Source organism: Hydractinia symbiolongicarpus, chromosome 10, assembly GCF_029227915.1.
Source record: "Hydractinia symbiolongicarpus strain clone_291-10 chromosome 10, HSymV2.1, whole genome shotgun sequence".
Classification (NCBI taxonomy): Eukaryota; Metazoa; Cnidaria; class Hydrozoa; order Anthoathecata; family Hydractiniidae; genus Hydractinia; species Hydractinia symbiolongicarpus.
This window is the reverse complement of record NC_079884.1, coordinates 12,840,736-12,855,169: the sequence shown is the minus strand read 5'-3', so window position 1 is coordinate 12,855,169 and position 14,434 is coordinate 12,840,736. Positions and strand designations below refer to the sequence as shown.

The following is a 14,434-nucleotide window of genomic DNA, read 5'->3' as shown; positions in this document are numbered from 1 at the left end:
TAACCAGCTGGATGTTGCGATGGTTTCTAATGTTCTCCATGGTCTTGCCAAACACCGAGAGGTTCATTAGCTTGTAAAAATCCTTCTCGAACTCGTTTTGGCAGCCGTTCTCAACCTCGTGTTGTGATCGATGTATCCTTTAAGCAAGGGTTCTGATTGAACCGGATCACTCTGCGTACCCTCTTCAATTTAAGCCCATGTTTTATAGCCTCATTTAATGTCCTTATATGTACCACATATTTCCGCTTGTTTTCCAAGTTCGGTACCAATTTCTCTACCATATGGACCATCGTGCGTTCGGGTAGGAACGGTAGCTCGTTATGTTCCTTGGGGTAATCAATATCTACCTCTAAGATGTACCCATGCTTATTATCCTATCGCCCATCCATACAGGTTGTTCGCATCCAGAGATTGCAGGTAGGAGGAATCCTCATCCGGGTTATACTGCTCTCCTATGCACTTATTGTTAGCTTTGGCATACCGGTGTACGGCCTGGGTTATGCCTCCTCTATACCCTTCTCGAACATCAGGAGCATATCGGGATCGGTGAGAAGCTCTAACTTAATCCCCGTAAATTTGAGTGCAGCCTTCCATGCCAAGTCGGATGCGGAGTAGAAATGGGCAGGATCAAGGCTGTATTTGTCCAAGCAGACGTCTCGAAACGTCTCGAAGACGTCGGCCAATAGCAGGACGTCTGTTGTCAAGTACACATCCTGGTAGTCTTCCATGGTAACATCATCACCCTCTGGGCGAATGCAATTCCACACCTTTTTAGCGTATTGATAATCTTCATTGCTGATCCATTTCATGTTTAGCCTGCTGTAAAACAGCTCCCTGGGGGTAACTCCACCTCCTTAAATCGCAGCCAGTTATCCATGTACTTATATGGATAGACACCCTTTCTGCGCATGAGCTTAAACGTGTGATCCTCATTGAAAAACCAACAGAGATTTTTACACTGTTCATCGCCGAGGCTGCTTGCCAATTTTTTTAGCGATGATGCCATAAATCGACAACTATCGATGAATCGTATCTCCATGGTCTTTTACTTTTCACCATCACCATATCCCATACCTCCAAAGTGTACCTTGATTTTGACATTGAAACTTATATTTTTTCGGTATTCTCGGCTATGCACCCAATGTCCTGTGTGTCGTACTTCTCGCCTAATTCCCGTATGAAAAGATGGGCATCATACCCCGAAAGGTTATGGAAGATCACTAGAATATGGCCGGGTTTCTTGTATTTGAGGTTGCATATTGCGTGCACTGCGCCTCTATACAGACCTGTATAGTGGCAGTGATCCCTGACTTTACGGTTATTCTCATAGTTATCAAAGGGTTTCAGGTAGATATGGCAGTGCGTGGCCTCGTCATGTTCCCTTTCTAGGACCTCTGTTAGTTTGGTTATGGGTTGCTGCGGGTAGGTATTATAGAGACGTTTCACCTTATCCTCTACGTGGTTCACGAAGCGGGTGACGCAGTCCTTACCTTTATAGACTTTTAAGGGATACGTCCCCATAAGCAAAGGTACGATAGGTACACCAGCCGGACGGTACGTGCTTACTCAGCCTTTTCGTCTTGGTATCCCTTGCATCTTCTACCTGGGACTAGCAGACTCTCGAAGTCTGCATATATGGCAAAGGGTACCTTGAATTGCTGCTGTCCATCTCTACAGTATGGCTATTTTTCAGCCACATTTGGCATCGTAATTTTAACAGCCTCATGATCGATGCAGTACCTATAGTGCTTATCCCTTAATTCAACCGTGGGAAAAGCCTGTAGGCAGTTTAGGCAAAAGTGCATTGCATTCCTTGCCCAGGAGCCTCGATAGACTTTTGACCGCCGTATAGTGGATCTTTTTGTCATCGGTGATAAGCAATAGAGTCACCACCTTGGTACGCCCGTTGTGCACCGATCGACGTAGGATATTGATCTTCTTTCCATCTATATAGAGGACGTTCACCGCAATGTCGGGGCTATTCGCCTCAAATTTGTATATGCTCTTGGTGGTGGTTGGAAACTCTATACCCTCCCAGTTATAATGGCCCACATGTGGTCCAGCTTGCTGATCCTTTGTGGATCTTTTTCAATCTTCTCATGATGTAGGGATGCTATAATGGCCCACTTGAAACACTCCTCATCCTCATTTTTTGGGTTAATAATTGCCTTTTTAGAGGCTACCCATTTGGGTAGTTCAATATACGATGAGCCTCTTGTTAATCTCAATTTGTGAAAATCTGCATCAAGGTATAGGATTTTAGATATTGGAAAGAAACTCCGGGGCAGTGCCGGATTTTCCACACCTGTTTTGATTTGGGCAAACATCCTACCGAGCACGTCATCTACGTTGCTACCCTGGAATACCGAGGCCATATTGCTATGAAAGACCTTCTTCACCTCAATGTATTCATCGTTAGCTTTCTCTATATTTGAATGCTTCTTCCGCATAATCCACAAGGATAACTGTACCTTTGCCGACCCTATATCTTCTACCTGCCACCCAACCAAGTTTGTCAAGTTTGGTCGCACTATCCCAATATTCCCATCAACGTTGGCCCCTCCTATGGAGAGCATGTTGCGTAAAATCTTTCCCTGGCTGTTCATATAGATAGTCTTCCTCAGCCTCTTTTTCTGCCTCAATATGGAGCATAGGCCATGTGTTGGTTGCCCCGTTATAGAGATTCATCACCGTACATTTAAGGGTCGCATATTCACAAGCCGGTTATAAAACCCCTTAATTCCATCCATTACAACGGAACGATTTTTAGGCAGCTCCTGTTTCTCCAAGACGTCAATCTCAGATGGGGGCAATCGGTTGTACCATTCCCTGATTTTTACCACCGATGTTTGGACGGGTCTTGGCCATCTCCTGTCTCTCGAAGACGTCCATATCCTCCGATGTTATAGGCTTGACCGGTTTCTGTGATACATTCTCCAATAAGGAAACCAATTTGTCCACGTAGCCTATAATACCCGGTTAAACCACGGGTTTTTGCAATATCGCGTAATTGTTTGACTGTGTATGAATTCATTTCTCTTTATTATATAGAATTTTTTGTTTTGTCAGAAGATTTCATTCTGCTCGACCTGGCGTGTCTTTACTGCGCATGCACTGGATTTTTGATGAATATTAGTATCATTAGGGAATTCCCCCTGTATGCGCGTAGAATATTATGGGAAATTGGGCTAGAAAATTTTGGAGTCTTTTATTTTACAGATGACGTCATCACTTTGTGGGGACTTTGGCATGGTAAGGACTTTCCCCAAAGTCTTGGATGATGGGGGATTTCTTGTGACGTCACTGTTGTACGCAAACACGTCTGCGCCAGAAGGAACATTTCTCATATCTCTCCTACCTTCCCGATGGTGTACTTCTTAAGTTAATAGTTCTGACCCTAAGATAAACTGATTAGGAAGTAAGTTGTACACGTGCTATTTACGAAATGAAGGTCAGGGCATCATTAAGTTGAATATCGCAAAGTCGCCGGTGACATGCTTCAAAAATGTGTCACAGGCACAGTTCAATGCAAAGCAAAGCTGTACAGGAGACTCAATTGTTAGAGTCTTCGCAAAACATCTTTTCTCACAAAACCGAGGGCAGGGCTTGCCTGCTGTGTCGTGTGGGAGACAGAACTTCTAGACTTCTTTTTAATATGATATACATTTTTTTCGATTATTATTACTAAACATATTTGATTTCTCTTTTCCCTTTTAAAAAGATTTTTTAAACTTTATTGAACATGTTTTTTCTTTGGTATTACATCACGAGAACGTTCGTCCGAAAGCTCTATTAAGGTACAGGACACCCCAGGCTGGCCATTATTTCTTTATTGTTCTTAACAAAATACGTATAGTTTTAATCTAAAATCCTAGCCTGATATTTTTGGAAGGAAATGTGCTTTGCTTGGTTGACACCACCATGCTTTTGAAGACTCTCGGGAGCCATCTATTTTGCCATTTATTGTGTCTCTGGATAAATAAAATTAATTACTTAGCTACTGATCTGAATTGATTCGTGATATTATTTTATTCATGCACATGCTTCGGGACCTGCTACAAAATTTTAATAATAATATTTATATTCGTAAATTGAGCAGGCGTTAGCCAAGTATACTCCTGCAAAAAGTGAAAAAAAATTATACAGACTATGGGTGTAAAATTGCGGACCAGATTTTTAAAATTACTTGTGAAGAGAAGTGTTAAGTGCAGAGGAGAAGTGTCAAAATATAGAAGAGAAGTGTTTTTAAATTGAAAGAAATATGAGCCATAAAATTTTGGTATTTTTTTGAAAACGTGCGTATTAAAAAAGATAAACGAATGCCTTAAATGGATACGTCATTTATTCACTCTCGTCTCCCTAATATATGAAAAATGCAATCTAGCTCAATCAATATTCCAGGCCGGAATTGGGTCTGGGAATTTTTTGAGTTCATGGAAGAGAAGTTTTTCTCACTTTGGAAGAGAAGTGTTTCGAAAGGAAGAGAAGATTTCAGAGAAAAGAAGAGAAGTGTAATGACGAAGAAGAAAAGTGTTTTGACTTAGAAGAGAAGTGTTTTTATTAAGAAGAGAAGTGTTTTTATTAAGAAGAGAAGTGTTTTTATTAAGAAGAGAAGTGTTTTTATTAAGAAGAGAAGTGTTTTTATTAAGAAGAGAAGTGAGCCATAGGGCCATCGTAGGTTCCACTGTAGCAAGGAATTGGAACGGTTTCAAGTTAAGATGGAAATGTGGTGTTTATATATGTGAAAATCAACACCCCGTATTCATCTTTCTGTACGAGTGTATTTTCCAAAGTTCTTCTATTAAAAACCATAGGGAAGTGATTGGAAAAAGGGTATAACAATAATGTTATATGTCAAATTCACTGCTTGCATAACCAAGTTATAGTTGTTAAATGCCGAAAAACAACAAACTCATATTTATGTTGATTTTCATTCACTTCTCCCATCGAAAAAATCAAAACAGGTTAAATAATTGGACTACAATCTCGGCTTCAGGTCTTTTTATTCTCCTTCTGGTAATCTCTTTTAAGATTATCAAAAAGGTAGCCCTGGGCACGAGTTTTCAGATTATTAAAAAATCTATGCACATGGGGAATTATATACCCAAAATCTAACATTGATGAGAAATGGTTTAGCCAACTCGGTCAGGAAAATTTTTTTTAACAAAAGAATAACAACTAGAACTGGATTCGTCTGACATATATATGTGGCTCATTGTAGCAACCTTGTCCCCAAGGCAACAAACCCTGGGAACGAGGATGTCATTGTAACTATTTACCAGCATATATTTTCCTTATATTTATGCTGAGTAAACGAGACAAACAACTTTGCCTAATCTTTCCTTAAGGGTTTACAGTTAGTGATTTTGAAAAGGCATTGCCAACTGCACTTTGTGATAGGTGGATAAGGCTGGATAAATATTTGAAAAAAGGAAACAGCTACTTTAAATTTTTCATTTCTAAGTTAAAAATTTTACAAGGCGGTTTTTGTGATTTTCTTTGACGTTTATTTTAGTCTCATGACATTCTGTTCGAATCTTCTTAAAAAGTTTCCTTGCGGAGTGTATCTAGCCACCACAACAACTGTTCTACCCTTCGACGCCACTCCCACACCTAATTTGGTGGATGATTTCCAAACCATTTGGGTAAAATGACCGATCCCTTTTTTGTATCCAGGTTTGTTGAAGTCGTACAACTTTATCTCGTCATACCTTAACGAAAAATAAAAGAAAAAGATTTTATGATACGAAACAATCGAACACTATAATTTTCGCCCCCAGAGCTCTTTGAGATAAACCTCGAGGTTTTATCTTAATGAGCTCTGAAGACTAAAATGGAACACTTTTTATCGTTACTACGCTCTCTTACTCCATCTTATCCACTTTTTTTATAAAAAATAACTAAGTCAGTTTTTTGAGGCTGCTTTTATATTTAGTTCTAAACACACTTCAAAATAAAAAACGGTGATCTTTGCATAACATTCGAGTGGGACTGTTGCCTAAAACAGTTATTTAAATGTAACCTCTCCAGCTTCATTTTAATACAAATCTTGTCTTTGAGAACAAAATTGCTCCAATAGTCCGTACATAAATCCCCCGGTTTGCCGTCCTTTTTTACCGCATTTCATGTGTTTCGTTACTGCGGTTACCATTTTGCGTGACAGACACACAGACATATACGGGTATTATAACATAGGTAAAAAAACGTGTATCCAAATAACGAATATTTTCATTGGCAATATAGAAATGATTTTTTCGTTTCTTTAAGGTTGAGGAAAACGTACCATGAATCGGAAGCTGCTTTGCAAGCACCAGAACTTCCATATCCATATGATTGGTAAAGATTCTCCCCATAGTTTCCCTTTGAGTGGCTAAGTCCACCACGCCTCAAAAGTTCCTTGGCATAATCTTCAGCACCTTTTGCTAGTTGAGCATCCCAAACTAGATCTGGTGTATCACGATGCTTTCGTCTGTAGTTATTATGGGCGTTAAGACATTCATCTAAGTAAAACAGAAATAAATAATGCGCCCTTGGTGTTTATTAAATCTTTAGCTACTTCCGTACTTTTTATATTTGAATTTGGGCGTTAATTTAAACGGGCGTTTACTTTAGCATTGGCGTTTTCTTGAGGTTGCCTAATTTATTTTAAGGATGTCACAGACAAGAAATTGTGTTCTAAACATCAAGTTAACATTCGCAAGAAAACCCTTTTCTAAGTATGCTTTCTCGCATAAACTCGAATATTGAGCTCGCATAAAAAAGCAGCGAGAGGGGTGTTTTCTGGATATTTCAACCTGTGTCTGGATGCTCACAACACATAGAAAAATTGAAACGTTATATCATAAAAGATAGAAAAATGTAGTTAGGAAGTTTCGAGTTATCCATTAAGTCTCAATTAAGTGTTCACACAAAACCAAACAATATAACCACGTGACCTACCTTTTACATTTTGTGTACCTCCTCCTACAAATGTAAACAAATGTACAGTGGCGAATAGTTGATGCTAAAATATTTAGGGCAGGCCATTTAAATCAATCATAAGAGACTCCTATTAAGCGGGTTTCCACTCAAACGAATGTGGTCCAATCGATCGACGTCGATGAAATCGACCACATTTGTTTAAGTGGAGACCTACCTACCCACTTCTTAAGGCGTACTACCTAACAACATAACGCTTAGAACATATTCGTCTTTGAAGTTGTGAAGAAATAAACCGTAAGTTACAAATACCATTCAATGTAAATGAAACGCCATATCAACTAAAACTACGTACCTGTGCCAGTTCCTCCCGTGCCACTATCATCTATAAAGAAAGATAGTTTCTTTGTTATCATTTTTTTAAAGTTTAGGTTTGTTGTTGTGCTTAGTTAATGATTGAACGTAGGGCGCAATACTGCCCTTTTTTACGCCCTCCAAAAGATGTTAGCTTTTCTAAAAGGGATGGCTATTGAATGTGTGTCACTTTTGGAAATGCAAAATTGCAAAATTGCCATCAGGTTTTAATTTAAGAGAGCTCGATAGGAAAAGTGGCAGACAACTTCATTCCGAGAACTTTTTTTGGTTTCTTAAAGTGCATAATGGTAAAGAGCGAGAAAAAGCTCTGGGGACGAGGTTATCGCGGCGTAGTATTTTCGCGCAATCATTATGAAATATCATTTTATTTTCTTGGTTCACAGAAAGTATAAGAAACTATTTTGTGAAATAGAAACTGCACCTTAACCTTGAGGCCTAAAGATTTAGAGGGCAATCAAGTTCGGAGGAATGGGAGGAGGAAGAACGGGCTCACGAAGTCCTCATATATATCTTCAAAACACGAAGAGCATGAATTACGTAAGTACATAAACCTTGATAAGAATAATTGACAAAAAAATTGAAGAAGTGATTGATTCTATAAGGTATACACAAGTATTGATTAAAAAATTTGAATTGGTCAGCAGAGATTCCACTCTTCAAAAGTTGAGCGATTTCTACATCGTTTGTACCAACCAATCAGAATTTTTGATTTTACCGATCTGTATGAAATATTCTGTCTCGTAAAAATGTACCTCAAAATTTGATCACCGCTTGTTCATTTCATAATTGTACAGAGCAATCTCGTCCCCAGGGCTTTTGTCTGTTTTGACAATCTCGAACATACTTCTTCTCGTTGTCAGAGATTGTGAGGAAAAGAAAAAGCCTTGAGGACAAGATTGTCGTGGAGACAGCATTCTTAATTCAGATGTGACATGTTTAACAAACTTACCACAGAAGCCACAAAACTTTGCACAGTAGATTTTCATATAATTTCGGCTGCAATAACTCTTTCGATAACAATATCGTGGATTTTTATCTTGGCACACTAAAAGAATATACGATTTTACCAATAAACGCGGAGCGGGAAACGAATTTGATAACACTTGGAATTGGGATGGGTCATAACCCTGAAAAAAAAGAGGTTGCTCTGCTATTCTTTTCTTTGTTTGCTTTTGTGGACTACTAAATGTGCGTCATAACCGTTTTTAAAACGCCTGTACAAACGCCAAACAATGAGTCTTAGGCCTATGAGTTTTACAGCTGCATGTTTATTTAGAAAATCTCCTTTTCTTGATATAGTGAGAGCCTTTATCTGTCGTAGGAGGATAGGACCTTTCTCTTTTTATCTTCCTGGATCAGTCAAGTCAAATAATATTTCCAATGTTACACAATGAAAAGAAAGAAAGAATAACTATATCAAAATCAATTCTTTTTAGATCAAATCTTTTCGTACTGAAAGTGATCGTGTTTACGGAATTTTCACTGTATAAAAATCCACATCCGAAGTAATTCACCAATAGTTTAATATCGTATTACAACCGGATTACATTTTGGCCAACTATTATTTGTCGAATCATACTAGCCTACCTTGTCCGAGCGCTACAGCAACCACAGTTAACAAAATTATACACCTCATCTTGTGAACTAGTAAATGCATAAACTGAAAAAGTAATTTAGGCAAAATATTTTTAACCCTTCCATGTTGACATCAGCTGTGTATATTTGACTAAGTTTTAATTGAATCAAATCCAGATGTGAGAAGCTCTTTGCAAGCTGAATTTTTTACCAGTTTATGTTAACATTTTTTGTTAGTCTTAGCAAAGAAAACGTTTACTCAACCACATTCGATCCCAAGGCTCTTCTTTCAAAACCGCCCAACTTTAAGGTCAAAATGATCAACAGGACTGTGACTGAAGATGGTCTTGTAACAAATAAAATCTGTTTTAATTTACCATCAAAGTGGAAAAAAAATGTCTGTCTGCTTCAACTGATGACGCAATGCTACGATAACACCTCTTATTCAACTTGAATTATACGGTAGTTTTCCATGAAAAGTCGTAAAAAAATGTATTTTTCTATCGAACTCCGAACATTCTCAGAATCAACTTTTTATCTCTATTCGTTAATCAATCTTCAGACACGATTTGAGGGTGCTAAATTTAATACGCCCTGCTAACTCCCAACGCAGTTCAGAATGAAACAGAAACATCTTGCGCATGGTTCTCTTCTTTTAAGAACATGATCAGCAAGAGCATTGTAGAAATTACCACCACTATTCCAGTCCTTTCTTATTGGACCGTTCTTAAATTATTTCATATAAAAAACACAATGACTGGCGACTGGTATATTACTCTTACCCAGTATCACTTCGCTTCGAAGTGAGATTAGTTAAAAATAACTCCGTGTACTTCCGAGGAGTTTGAAAGAAGCATATATAATAATGTCGAAATTTCACTAACACTGGAAAAAAACATGAGAACTTTAAATAGCAAAACCTACCTGATTCAAAGGTAGTCAAGACCTCAAAAAAAAAACATAAGATATTTTGTGACCTAAGATGGCGAAACTTAAAACCTTGAACTCAAACTATGAATTTTTTATACAAGGAGTGACGACGCAAAATTCTTTAATTTTACATGTGTACATGTGGAAAGAAATTTGGATGTTTTAGGAGTGGATCTCTTGTGAGAATTACTAAAGCACAAAGCAATAACATATTTGGAATTTTATTCGTATTTGGTTAGAAAAAAACTAGAAGATTGTACAATCATTACCCTACTTATCAAGTAATAGTTCCTTCCCACATAAATTTTAAAACGTTAAAAAACTGTGAGAAGAAATTATTACGTGAACATAATTTTTATTATATATCTAGTTCTACCTAAAATTTATAAAAGCGTCCTAAATAATTATTTTTTTGTATATATTTTTTTGTATATATTTTTTTTGTATATATATTTTTTGATATGATTTTCTAACAACAACAAAACATTCTTTTCTTTCTTCAGTTTGTTTTTTGCATCGTATTTTGTTCATTACAAATCAGTGTGTTTGGAAACTTCATCAAGATAAGCCCCGAGGACTTTGATCTAAAAGAAAGTAAACATTAAAACAATGTTTAAAACAAAGGCTGCTAAATTCCAAATGGTAATGTTCTTTGGTAATTGGATATCTCCTTAAAAATAGCCGTATTCTGTCTGTGTGTCCACAGATTTCATATGGAATGACAAACTGCACATGTTAAACAAAACTGAGAAATGTCAATTAAACACCGAAATTTTCTAGCATTTTACATTTGAATAAAACCTGTACAGTAACTTATTGGGAAATTAACCCAATTTCCAAAATTTTACACTACCTTAGTGGAATAAATTTTCGTGATAATTTAATTTCGCAAATAGTGAAATTGACAAAAATTTGCGAGAACAGATTTTTGTAAAAGGCGATAGTGTCAATTAAAGGATTTCGCGAAAAGAATAAAAAGTCGCGAAATCTTATTCCATTAAGGTATATACAAATTATTGGCCCATTTATTTTTTCCTTCAAACATCGTGTATTCTTATAGTTACTGTATATACTTACCCCTTCAAAGAAATTCCATCTGTTGATTTTCTCGTTTTGAGAGTGCGCACCATCATCACTGGAACCAATGGGGAGCAACATGACACTATTTTTAATAGCGTCCTGGATGGAGAGTGTAACAGGGATACTTCCACCTTCACGAGTCATGTCTGGAGCTTTTTTAAAAACTAGTAGAAATTTTAAAATAAAGTACAACCAAAAAGCTTGACAGAAGTAAACAAAAAATAGGATGAACTAATATTAGTTGTAAAAAAACACATCTACGAATGTTTTTTGTTGGTACGTACATAGAGTTAATGAAAAGGTTTTGAGTCTCAATAAGTTTCTTAATAAAACAATCTAACTGATTTAATAACCAATCAAATTACCAACATATCTGAAATACCAAAAGCAGGTATTTTTTTAGACCTGCTTAGGCCAATGTCTGCACAGAAGAGCCAATAAACTTTGTCCAGTGTGGGAAATCTTTACTGTTGCGAATTGCCAAGTTAAAATGCATATAAAGTTATGACAACACATTTGACAATGTGTCATTTGGAGACAACGTGTCATTTGGAGACAACGTGTCACTTAGAGACAATGTGTCACTTAGAGACAATGTGTCACTTAGAGAATGGATTACCTAAATGACGTTGATTAACAATTTGAGTTGTAAATCGAAAATAAAACAAAGTTTTTATACCTTTTGTCACTGCTTTTACACCAGCATCGTAGTGTGGGTGTTTAAAATCACTGAGCCAAGGTTTACCACCATGTGTTGGAAGGACACTAAAATTAACAGAAATAAAAATACATCTTATATCATAATACGAAATGTTTGTGACGGTCATAGTGAATGTGTTCACTTTCTTTTGAAGTCGCCGAAAGTTTCTTTAAAGTTGCCGAAAAAAAAAGTATGTTTTCTTTGTCGCGAGTTTTGTTTGTTTGTTTACAACACGTGATCAAAATGACGCAACTTGATTTGCTGAAATTAATTTAACGGCTAACTTTCGGAAAATAGTTAACCTCGACACAAAAAAAGGACAATACCATCAGCTTGAAAAAGTGCAAAAAGTAAGAAAAGTTATTTTTGAGAAAGGAAAAAAGTCTAAGTGAAGAATTAAAAGTAGAAAAGTGAATTTGGAAGCTACGATAATTTACTTCGGAAGAGGGGAGCTAGAAGTGGTAAAGTAAAGTTAAAAGTAGAAAATAAAGGCTACAGTTTAAAGTGGATTTGAATTTACAAATAGTAAGAACTTTGATATTTATAGACTTTCAGTTTTTATGTCGCTACTACTACGTGTTACTTTTTAGCATACTTTAAGTTTTCAAAAACTCGGATTTCGCAGGAAAAAGTCACCTAAAAGCTCACATTCTTTAAGTGTTATATTTTACCGCATTTTTTATAAAAAATCTAGCTGGCATATTTGTTTACATTTTTTTGCATTAATGTGTTCCCTGGTGCGTAACTAATGAATTTTTCCTGAAATTTAAAATGCTACATAAAGCTGTTAGCTGGTTTGTTGAACTTACTGTAATGTTATCATTTTTACATTACTATTTTTTCTCTTTATATGTGTTTTATTAAGCATAAACAGCTAGATATAGACCTAGCTAAATCTCCTCAGTTTAAGTATATTTTACTACGTGTGTTTCTAGCTAGCTGTTGTGTTTTATATATTTTGTGTGAGATTTTCTTGGGAAAATTTCATGCGATTTGACATTTGACAAATTGTGTAAGATTTTAAGAGCTTTTTTGGAAGCTATGTTTTTTGCATTTTTAGTTTAATTTTTTTGGTAAAGGGCAGTATTCAATATACTGAAATATTTGCTGATGTCATCAAAATTTAAATGACAGATCTTTCCTATTGTTCTTCTGCCTAAGTGGATTTTTCCACGGGCCTTATCGAATAGTATTAAATAATGCCAAGTTATCTATTCTTCATGACTAACAAATAATGCCATCTTATTAACCGATTTCAACATTAAATTGTTGATAAAAATACTGTGAAAATCTTACTTTATTTTTGAGCCAGATCCACTATCAGCATGAACTTTCTTGCAATAATCAATCACCAGTTTGTCAACAACTTCGGGTTCTTGGTCAGGAACAAGACGAATGGAGAATTTCCCAGTAACCTATTATCAAGAAAATTCTAGCAAAGAGCCAATCAAACAATCACGATATACGAGTTTAACAGAAATATTTTTTACCTTTTTTGGAATTACAGTTTTAGAACCCTCACCGTCAAAAGCACCCTGGAAACCTAGAACACAAAAAGAAGCAAGATTGGTCACCATAGAAATCCAGGCTATTCTAAACTCCGTAAACATCACAACATCATTGAAAGACTGATTGCACAGCCACGCGGATAAAATTACTTTCTAAATATTAGACTTATTAATAAAAGTAAATCTAAAATAATTAAATTTGCACCATGGATGGAAAGTGATGGGTATCTCCAACGATGTTGCAACGTGTCTTTCTTTTCATTGGGACCAGAATGAAGTAATTTGTCAGTGCCAATATCGTCAGCATATTCCTTTGGATCAAATGTTATAGGATCATACAGTTTGTCTTCTTCTTCAGTAAGGGGTTTGACTAATTCGTTGACACCTGTGATGAGAATGGTACCCTTTTGATCGACAAGCTTGCTGAACAAATGAACCAAATCAATCATTGCCTCGTGACTAAAATGATTTTAAAATAATAAAATAACAATTACTTTAAAGAAAGTAATTTTTGCAAGTTGAGAAAATTGCTAATATTTTTTTGCGAGAAATAATTTCCACTCAATTAATGATTTTGTGTGAGAGTTAACTTTTGCAATATGCATAGGTATTGATAATTATTGGTTTAAAGAGGTAGTGTACTGCAGAAAGTTACCAAAAAATGTCACCAACGATAAAAACCACATGATTTTAAACTAATTCATGAGTTGTCTGATGATTAGTACACAAAACCTTGAAAAAAAATTGTTATATAAAGGAACAATAAGGATAAAATTGATATATAATGGAACTTTCTTTACTATCGTGAATATTCTTTTTTACCTTTTCTTTAAGGGAATAAAAGCCTTTTCAAAAATGTTCGTAGGGCCTGACTTTCAGGATTTAGGTCAAAAATGGCAAATCATGTGAGGTATTCAAACATCAGAAAAATTCATGCCATCATGTGCTGATTAATATGCAGTTAAAGTGAATATTATAAAGCTAATGTACAATAAATTAATACTTACACAGTTCCACCAAATACACCTGAATGTAAATCTGCCTTAGCACATTCCATTTCAACAAAGTAATAAGCAACTCCTCTAAACACAGATTAAAAACATTAGCAGTAAGAATAAATAGAATAAAGTAAAAATAAATAGATGCAAGAAAGTACCTTAAACCATATGTAATACATGGTTTATCTTTGCCTAACCAATAATTATCAGATATACATGCACAATTTACACCCTGTAAGAGAGAGAGTTAAAAATATAAATCAGAAAACGAAAACAAAATACATTAGAAATTCAGTTCTGGACTACCTTTTTGTGATTTATTTTTTAATAGGATTTCAGTGGATTCAGTT

The 14,434-nt window shown here is 35.9% G+C and overlaps 2 protein-coding genes across 3 annotated transcripts in view; both read right to left on the bottom strand.

The window, feature by feature from the left end:
* Positions 1-5,440: 5,440 nt before the first annotated feature.
* On the bottom strand, positions 5,441-9,315 carry LOC130612678 (uncharacterized). Its single transcript, XM_057434032.1, has 6 exons — positions 8,881-9,315; positions 8,243-8,338; positions 7,274-7,303; positions 6,940-6,963; positions 6,284-6,500; positions 5,441-5,711 (listed from the first exon to the last, which is right to left on the bottom strand). Exons 1-6 carry the CDS (start codon positions 8,948-8,950, stop codon positions 5,507-5,509), a joined length of 642 nt encoding a protein of 213 aa, XP_057290015.1. The 5' UTR covers positions 8,951-9,315; the 3' UTR covers positions 5,441-5,506.
* A 693-nt stretch (positions 9,316-10,008) lies between these two features.
* Positions 10,009-14,434, bottom strand: part of LOC130612663 (cytosolic non-specific dipeptidase-like) — a 72,289-nt gene continuing 67,863 nt past the window's right edge. For both annotated transcript variants that reach the window (XM_057434015.1, XM_057434014.1), the window contains 8 exons: positions 14,243-14,316; positions 14,094-14,168; positions 13,292-13,545; positions 13,069-13,121; positions 12,875-12,993; positions 11,558-11,643; positions 10,876-11,042; positions 10,009-10,382 (listed from right to left, as the gene is read on the bottom strand). In XM_057434015.1, coding sequence (XP_057289998.1) covers positions 10,329-10,382; positions 10,876-11,042; positions 11,558-11,643; positions 12,875-12,993; positions 13,069-13,121; positions 13,292-13,545; positions 14,094-14,168; positions 14,243-14,316 — 882 coding nt within the window. In that variant the 3' untranslated portion in view covers positions 10,009-10,328. The remainder of the gene's footprint in view (positions 10,383-10,875; positions 11,043-11,557; positions 11,644-12,874; positions 12,994-13,068; positions 13,122-13,291; positions 13,546-14,093; positions 14,169-14,242; positions 14,317-14,434) is intronic.